General features: G+C 50.0%; 1 protein-coding gene across 1 annotated transcript in view; it reads right to left on the bottom strand.

The window, feature by feature from the left end:
• The window catches only part of PAPLN (papilin, proteoglycan like sulfated glycoprotein), a 33373-nt gene extending 24217 nt beyond the window's left edge, over window positions 1–9156 (bottom strand). Inside the window, 4 exon segments of the mRNA XM_023509117.1 lie at window positions 209–311; window positions 564–624; window positions 2034–2149; window positions 9103–9156. Coding sequence (XP_023364885.1) covers window positions 209–311; window positions 564–624; window positions 2034–2149; window positions 9103–9156 — 334 coding nt within the window.
• Window positions 9157–9483: the final 327 nt, after the last annotated feature.

Raw genomic sequence — 9483 nt, 5'->3', positions numbered from 1 at the left:
GGGACCGCCTCCGGCCACGTCAGACTGCAGGCTGAACCAAAGCCGGCTCGTAGAGGTGTAGACAGCGTTAGCTGTCTGAAAATGCATGCACAGGGAAGGAAGGAAGGAAAGACTTCAAATGATCGCCGTGTTGGGCTGCGCTGGCCATGTGCGCGGGGCACCGGTGATTTTGTAAAATGTGGCGCGGCGCGCGGACCCCAGCGCTTACCGCCGTAGTAGGGCAGCCACCGGTAGCGCCGGCCCTGGAAGGCCTCGCCGTCGAAGTCGGCGCACTGCTCGGCTCGGAAGTCCCGCGCGCCCTCCGGGCAGCTCTGCGGGCGGACGGGGGAAGTCGCCAGCCTGCGGGTGCTGGGCGAGGCCGGTGTCCCGGGAAGCGGGTCCGGAGGGTGTCCCCGCCCGAGCCCAGGACGACTCCGCCTGGCCTGGCTCCTCCTCAGGCGCGTCTGCCGGGCGCTGAGGGCTTGCGGGGAGGACGGGCAGGAGGGCGCCCAGATCGGGCTAACAGAGCAAGGCAGGACGCGGGCAGGAAAGAGGCTGCCGGAGCGGCTGACCCCGGGCCTTACCTCGGTGCGGCAAGAGCGGTGGCTCCGGGCGGGGCCCACGCAGCTGGAGCCTCCGTCTCTCCTGCGGGACCAGAGTACGTACGGGATGACCCAGCCTGTGACTCAACGGCCCCGCTTCCTCCTGGGGCTCTCCTGCAGGCCCCAGCTTCCTTGGCAGCGCTGGGCCAGAGGGACAGCAAGACGAGAAGGGGGTGCCCTCCCACATCACCCCCCTCAGGCAGGTGTAAATTGGCCCCATGATTGGGAGAAGTTAGACTCAGTATCCTGTGGTTTGCATGAATCTCTCTCTTAGAGCAGCTTTTCAGAGAAAACCCAAATTCTGCCTTTGGAGACCCATAAGATGTAATACATATATACCTGGTAAGGCTATTCTGAGATCTAAGGAGTAATCAGGCATAAGGCGTTTAGAATATTACCTCCTCCTCACTCACAGTGTCCTCAGGAGCAACCAGTTAACAAACCCATTAACAGGGGCCCGCCCCACCCCTTCTTTAGTACCCCACCCCTCTGCAGTGCCTGTCAGAAGGCAAGGCACATCCTAAGTGCTCCATAAATCACTTGAAGTGGGGAGCATGGGGGGATAAGGAAGCCACAGAAGTTAGGAATTGTCAGCTGAAGATTATTTATTGATTCCAAGAAAATTTACTGCACCTGCCCTATGCAGGCACCATAGTGGGAGCTAGGGTCTCAGGGAGGCATGAGGGGGAGTACTCCAGTTCAGAGTGTGACTCTGGGGAAGTGATGTGATTAGATTCCCTGCTCTGATGCTGCTTCCAGAACAGATATGTTGCTTGGTGGGTTCTGCCCATGTGACTGAGCCCATGTAATAACCAAGCCTCCAGCCCTTGACCCCCTCCCTAAGACCAGTGGGGAACAAGCCCCCTACCCTTGAAAAGGAAACCTCCCCTAAACCTTTTAGTTCCAGCTCTCTCAAGGGTGGAGAAGTTAGGTTCTGGGGAAAAGCCCCAAGATAAGAAAAGGAGGAAAGGAGGGGTGGATTCCAAATAAAGCCCCGGGTGGGTCCCAAGTTGTTCTCAGAAACTTACCCAACACTTGGCTGTACCCCTTATTTTATAATTTGTGAGCTAATATACCTTAAGTTAGCATGTCCCTCCACCCTGAATTGTGTAACCCCTTGTGATATGCCCTATCTTATGATCATGAAGTAATGTATTTTGATGTATCTTGTGATTTATGAATCAATATGTACCCCTCACCCTGCCTGTATTGTGTTAGCTTGCTGAGTATGCATGGTTATGCAGAATAACAGTATAAAAAGGCTTTTCACCCATTATTCAAGGCTGCTTGTTGGCCCACCACAACAGCCCCCTGTAGGTGCACCTGTAGGTGTATCAAATTATCAGTAAATTTCTATTAATTAATTACATCTGAAGTGGGGTCCATCCTTCTCTCGCATCTGCCATTTTATTTCACCCAAGACCCAGTAGCCAGCCTCCCATGTCTCCCTACCTCTGGGAGTAGCAGGGACGCTCCTTGAAGCTGATGCCCCCTCCGCAGGTCCGGCTGCAGGGGCTCCACGGGCCCCAGGAGCCCCAGGTGTCACTCTGCCGCCTCATCTGGGGAGCCTGCAGAAGACATGCTGGGAACGTGAGCCTGGACGCCCCATAAGGGACCTCCACCTAAAACTATTCAAGAAGCCTGAGAGTCTCCCTTCTGGAGCCAGCCCTGTAGCATTCAGCAACACTGCCAGGCACCCCCAAAACATTTATTTGTGAATTTAGCCAATATTTATCATAAGGAGCTGACAGCCAGGCTTGGCAGGTGAGAAGGTTGAGGCAGCTGGGGAAAGTGCTAGCTCCAGGGAGCCACCAGACAGAGGGACCCGATAGCCAGAGCCAACTGGAGGGCCCGGGCATTTGTGGGTTCACAGTGATGCAGGGGGAGGGCCCTAAAGAAAAACAGGAAAGGGAAGCAACATGGGGGGTATGGTCTGTTCCTGCCCATCTGTGGCAGAGACTCTCAGGAGTACCCACTTCTTGAAACCTTGACTCTTAGCTGGGTACCTGGCTGCCCAAAATATAAAATACAGTTCCCAGATATCAGCTGGGCGTGGTGGCTCATGCCTGTAGTCCTAGCACTCTGGGAAGCCAAGGCCAGTAGATTGCTTGAGCTGAGAATTTCAAGGCATTTCTTAGACTTCCTGAAGCCAACTGTGGCTACCTCCCTAAGTTCTCATCAGTGGGATATAAATAAAAGTGTTGGATGGTTTTGGAGAACATTCTCCTAAGTAGCACAAGAAAAACCAGCATGACAGGTTTTTCCATGTCAATACCAATTTGACAGGAGGAGACTAACAATCACTGATCCACAGGTGAGAAGATCTCAATTAAATTCAAGAAGGGGGAGGAGGTTCAGCATCTGCCCACCCGGTGGGCACAACACATGGATATAAGGCACGCTCCTTGGGCATAGGAACTGGCCACAACTCTGACCCCAACCCTTCATGTGTGAATTATATAACCTAATGGCCTGTACCCTCATATTAATCTGAAATTTAAAAAAAGAATTGAATTACCATTTCATCTATGATCATTGATTGTTGCTGAAAGCTCAGTGCTTGTCCCTGAGACTGCATCAGGAAAACAAGCAGTTTGAGGAGAAGGAGAGAGAAATTGGTTTTAGTTAATTTTTTAATTTCAGATTAATGTGAGAGTACAAACCATTAATAAACTGTAGTATATGTACACCACATATGCTAATATTATTATTAGGTTATATAATTTACACATGAACAGTTAAAGTCAGAGTTGCAGCTAAGTCCCACACCCAGGGAGTATGCCATATATCCATGCATTGTACCCTTTGGATGGGAAGCAAATGAACCCCCCTCTCCCTCTCTCCCTCCTGAATTCAATTGAGATCTCACTCTCCCGTGAGTCTGTGATTATTAATCTCCTAGTTGCAAATTGGTACTGAGTACAGGAGATGCTTGTTTTTCCAATCTTGTGATACTTAGGAGAATATTCTCCAAATCCATGCAGCTTGTTACAAAGGATGTAAACTATCTATCTTTTTATGGTTGAATAGTATTCTATGGTGTACAGATACCACAATTTATTAATCCATTCATGTGTTGATGGGCACTCGGATTGTTTCCACATCTTTGCCATTTGTGAACTGAGGTGCTATGAACATTTGAATGCAAATGTCCCTGTTACAAAATGTCTTTTTTTCATTTGGGTAAATGCCTAGTAGTGGGATTGCAGGGGCAAATGGTAGGTCTACTTTTAGTTCTTTGAGGAATCTCCATACTTCTTTCCATAGAGGCTGTGCTGATTTGCAGTCCCACCAACAGTGGAAGAGGGTTTACTTCTCTCCACACCTTTTTTTTTTTTTTTTTGAGGGGGGTAGTTTTTGAGACAGACTCTCACTTTGTTCCCCTTGGTAGAGTGCCATGGTGTCACAGCTCACAGCAACCTCAAATTCTTGGGCTCAAGTGATTCTCTTGCCTCAGCCTCCCAAGAAGCATCTGCCACAACACTAGCTAGTTTTTTTAGAGACAGAAACTCTCTCTTTGCTCAGGCTGGTCTTGAACTCCATGAGCTCAAGCAATCCACCTACCTCGGCCTCCCAGAGTGCTAGGATTACAGGCATGAGCCACCATGCCCGGCCTCACACCTCAGTTCTTAATAGTACTTTTTCGGACATTCAAAACCCTTTTTTCCATTTTGAATTCATTCTAAAGGAGTAAAACAAATTTGAGTATTTAAGAAAATAAAAGTTAAGTTCTTTTTCACCAAAAATCTATTAATGTAGAAATAAGATTAGAAAATTATTTAATTACAAAGTAGTTTTTTAATTCAGGAAAGGTTTATTAATGGATGACTAAACTGTGAACTAACTCTTAAGCCCCCCCCCCAACCAACAGAATAGATTTCCTCTTGGTAAAAGGGACCCCAGAAAAACCTTAAAGCTGAGTTTACCTGCCACGAGGAGAAAGGAGGTTAAACACACCTTGTCGTGCTCCCTCCCTTTTGGAGCTACCCTTTGTTACAATAAGATACTAACCATTAATAGGCTTGAGGACATGCAAGGCAAAGCTAGAACTACACCTGTAGCCCATCAAACAGATCTGTACATGTCTGGCGGGGTGAATTGTGTCTGCTTAACAGATATTTTTAAGTTAAAACATCCCAAGCCTTTAGACCAGTGGTTCTCAACCTTCCTAATGCCATGGCCCTTTAATACAGTTCCACAAGTTGAGAACCGCTGCTTTAGACAAAGTTTCATTTTTGAAACCAGTTACAAACCAATGTATGCCTTCCATGTATTGACTGATATTATGTCTAATTCCTATCACTGTGAATGTATAAAATCAAACCATAATTCTGCTATTAAGGGAAGACATTTTCAGAACCTCTTGAAAACATGCTCTGGGCCATTGGTCACACACACTTGGCTCAGAATTAATGTCTTTAAATTTTAAAAAAGTGGCCTCTTATAATTTCCTTAAGAGATAGGTTGCATATACATTTGTCATTTTCTTCTTCCTCCCCTATTCTTTTCTGCTGGCTGGAAAGCAGATGTGATGACTGAGTTTGAGCAGCCTTCTAGACTATTAAGGAACTTGGAAATAGAGGCTTCAAAGAGTGAAGCAAAAAGAGACTCTAGAGCAGCAGTTCTCAACCTGTGGGTCGCGACCTCCAGGAACCGTATTAAAGGGCTGCAGCTTTAGGAAGGTTGCGAACCACTGCTCTAGAGCTCAGAGGACTTTGAGAGACAGAACAAAACAGAGATCCCGGGAGAGGGATCAGGTCTGTCTTGTTGAAGGACTGTTATTTGGGACTCTGCGAAGGAATATAATCCTAACAGATAGTTTCCCACCAGGAATATATGACACCTTGTGGCTGGCATCAGAAGTCCACATGCTACCTGCACAGTCTCTCATTTAATCCTCAGAACAGCCCAACAGACTCCACTGCATGGATAAGAAGAGCGAGGCAGAGAGAGAGGAGGCTCCAGAGGAATAAGTGGACACCGTGGTAGGCCAACCTCACTCCAGGCCTTTGCTCCCCCTACCTCTCTGGAATCAAATGAGACAGTGATGAGTCCTAAGGAACTGGACAGGTATTAGACTTGATTTCACAATTTTGCCAGGAAGCAGATGGTATACTGGAAATATGGCCCATTTGCTGGAGGGGGACTTTATTTTAAGATGTTGGGATATAAGAATTTCTACAAATAGTCACCACTATTTTTAAGAGAAAGAGATCAGTGGGAACATGGAAAAAAGCAAGGTCTTCCTTGGGCTAGGAGCAACTTCACTGGATCTCAGGTGAAGGAGGAGGTTCCCTCATCCCTCACACCCTGACATCAAACATCTAGAACATGAACATCCAGAACCCTGAAGCAGAACAAATCCCACTAAACTTGCTGAGCACTCAAAATCAAGAAGGAAGGGCCAGGCTGACCAAAGGTCTCAGTTTTCACTTTTTAAAAATCATCTACTCCTTCATTTCTAACTAGGACAAAATTGCCAAGCTTTTGAAACTAGTAAACCAAATTATCGGAATATCCTCCCAATGAAGCTTTAAACTGAAATTGACTTGGATCAAGTTTTCTTTTTCAAAGGGAAGAAACTGAGTGTTGGGAGTGGAGGTAACTTTCCAGAGACACTCTGCAGTCCCAGCTGGGGTGCTGGCACACACCCCCACATCATAAGAATTCAGAAAGTGGCCTTGAGGGGCTGTGCCTTCTCACCTCAGATGTCTGACTTGGCTCCCTTAAACTACAACCTGAGGCAGAGTGTGGCAGTTCACACCTATAATCCTAGCACTCTGGGAGGCTAAGGCAGGTGGATAGCTTGAGCTCACAAGTTTGAGACCAGCCTGAGCAAGACCCTGTCTCTACTAAAAATAGAAAAACTGCAGGCAAGAGGATCACTTAAGCCCAAGAGTTTGAAGATGATGTGAGCTATGATGCCATGGCACTTTACCCAGGGTGATAGCTTGAGACTCTGTCTCAAAACAAACAAAACCCCTACAACCTGAGCCTCCCCAAATCTACCCTTCCCTAGAACTGGGCCGGGCCTATAGATGTGCCCAAGGCAACGAGGAACATTGCTGCCATAGAGCCACCTCTGGCTGGCAGGCCACAGTCTGGAGAGAGCTGGCCTGAACACAGGGCCCCCTTAGGGCTGAGCCCAGGACTGGCCCTGAAGGACATCACCTTGCTTATGCACCCAGTGCCTGTGAGATAGGCAGGTACTAGCCCAGGGGCCAGCATATGTCCCTAAGGAGCCCTGGTCTGAATGATCCCAGAGCCACTCTGTCCACTCACTCCTACTGTTCCTGGGGGAAGGAAGGCGTGTCTGTTTCTCTATAATTGCCCAAACCATGAAGTACCTGATGGTATGAAGCCAAAATGAGCTGATGCCACCCAACCTCACCCTAGGCCTGCCCTCACCTGTCTGTACTGGTGTCAGTGCCCCACCCACTCCTGCTTCTGCTCCCACCTGAGCCACCCAGGGGCCCCTTTTCCTGCCCCACAGTTTCCAGAGGAATCAGTTGCCCGGTGTGGGTGTGTGTGAGAGGGAAAGAGAGTCAGCACAGGGGCAAGAGCAGAGGCTGAGGCCAGGGGACCCACAGTCTACTGCCTTTAATCATCAACTCATTCTGCTCACTCTGACCCGTGGCAGCACTAGAGTGATCCCGAGAAGGAGCTCGGGACCCAGACGTGGACCCTGCCCCAGTTAGAACCAGAAACTGGAGGCAGTGGGGCTCTGGCCACAGCCACTCCACCAGACAGGCAGAGGGTAGAGGAAGAGTGCCTCACCCCTCCTTAGCCTCCCCCACTGCGAGGAGGTAATGGGAGAAGAAGGCTGCTCAGGGTGTTTCTAAGGGATAAGGGACCTCATAGTAAACCTTGATTTGTTTCATTTGCGCAACCTGGAGTGGGCATTATACCCGAAAATGAGAGGGATCTAAAGCTTGGTGGTTTGCCAAGGGTTATGCAGTTGTTACGGGGTGGCCCTGGGGTATCATCCTGGGGTCTTGACACTGTCCCAGTGACTCCTCCACCTGCAACTAGGCTAGCAGCACACCTAGAAGAAACTCATCGAGTGTGGCACTTAGGGAACAAGGTCCATGGGATGGCAGAGATGATTGTGGGGAGCTGGCAGGTGGTGGAGAGGACAGGAGGAAGGCTCTGGCCTCCGCAGTTCTGACTGTGGCCCGTGTTGGAGTGTTGGATCCACGAGGCTCTTGGAGGTGTGCCCACTGCTGACCTCCCTCCCTGCCTGTCCCACACTGGCTGCCAGAGGAGCCCTTCTCAGCCTCCACCCAGGAGCAGCATCTCCACCCACCTTCCACAAGGCAGCAGTTTGGGTCCTTTCTCTGCCCACCTCATGCAGGGGTCCTCAAACTTTTTAAACAGAGGGCCAGTTCACTGTCCCTCAGACCATTGGAAGGCTGGACTGTGGGCCCCAGGACGAGTCAGCTGCTAAGCAGGACAGGCAGCGGGGCAAAAACACCCAGCAGGCTGGATAAATGTTCTAGGCAGGCTGCATGTGGCCCACGGGCCGTAGTTTGAGGACGCCTGTCATAGAGGGATGGGGCTGTGGGAACAGTTAGGAACAGTTCTCCAGGAACAGGACAGGGCCTGGCTTTCCTTTATTCTGTCAGACACCACCCCAGGGCAGTACCCAGCTCTCAGACCCTCTCCTCCCTAAAGGTGGGTCCTGCCATCTAGAAAATTTCCTGTATATCCTCAGAACCCAGGTGCCTTCTTCTCCAAAGAACCCGGTCCTTTGAGCCCCTATTAATGAAATAGTTTCTCTGATCACCAGTTGGCTTCTTGTATCCACTCTCAAAATTTGTGCAGTCTAGGGTGGGGGGGTCACAGTGTGTGACACACCTCTTGGAGGCAGGACACAATTATAAGAGGGACTTTACCTAACAAATGCAACCTGTGTGACCTGGTTCTCTGTGCTCTCAATGAATCTCCAACAATAAAAAAAAAATTGTGCAGTCTAATATGATAGTCACAATTAATTAAAGTCAAATAAGATTAAAACTCAGTCTCTTGGTTACAGTAGGCACATTTTAAGTGCTCAATAGCCACAGGGACCTGTTGACTAGCAGAGACACGAGAACACTTCCATCACCTCAGAAGTTTCTATTAGACAGTCCTGCTCTAGTGCTGATCCCAAGGTGACACAAAATGACTGCCACCCCACACCTCTGAAGCTTCCTTTGGTTCTAGGCATGTCACAGGTGGCTGGTGGGATGGGCTGGTCCTTGGCTGGTCCCAGCACTGTCCACACTTGTCCTTCCACCTTGGAAGTCCACTGCTGGGACCAGCATTAACTGCTCCTTCAGGAAGTGCACCTACCATCTTCTGGAGGGAGAAGATGGTGACAAAGTGCCATTCCTACAGCCTGCACCCTGGCTAGCTGGCTTCGGGTCCCAGCCCTTTCTGAAGGCGCTCAGCTGGTAGGCTCCAGCCAGGCAGGGGCCCACGGGTCTTCTGCCTGCCTCCCACACAGGGTCCTTCCAGGGACAGGACGGGGCCCACTTACCGCGGATGCGGGCACCGGGGACAGCAGCAGCAGCAGCAGCAGGAGCAGTCGCATCTCTGCCTGTGGGAGAGGCCAGGGGTTAGAGGGTTGATGGGGACATAGGCAGGGTCAGGGCGCCACCTGGCCTGTGGCAGCCGGGGGCACAACAGCTGTCCTGAAGGCAGGCGCAGGCCAGTCCAACCCCCGCCCTGCCCAGGCCTACAGGTGACCTGGGGATTGGCGCTGGGGTGCGCGGTGCAGGGTGAACAAGGTGTGCGCGCGCTGCAGCACAGGCAGAGCTGTAGACAACTGGCAGAAGTTTAGGAACAACTTGTTTCAGGGTTCCAGAAGAAAACAGAGGGCAACTAAAAATACTTCTATGTCCTTGAAAAACTGAAAGTT

Source organism: Otolemur garnettii, unplaced genomic scaffold (genome assembly GCF_000181295.1).
Source record: "Otolemur garnettii isolate 467f Iridium unplaced genomic scaffold, OtoGar3 scaffold00365, whole genome shotgun sequence".
NCBI classification, from domain to species: domain Eukaryota; kingdom Metazoa; phylum Chordata; class Mammalia; order Primates; family Galagidae; genus Otolemur; species Otolemur garnettii.
Note: the sequence above shows the minus strand (reverse complement) of the source record. Positions and strands in the feature narration are given on the sequence as shown.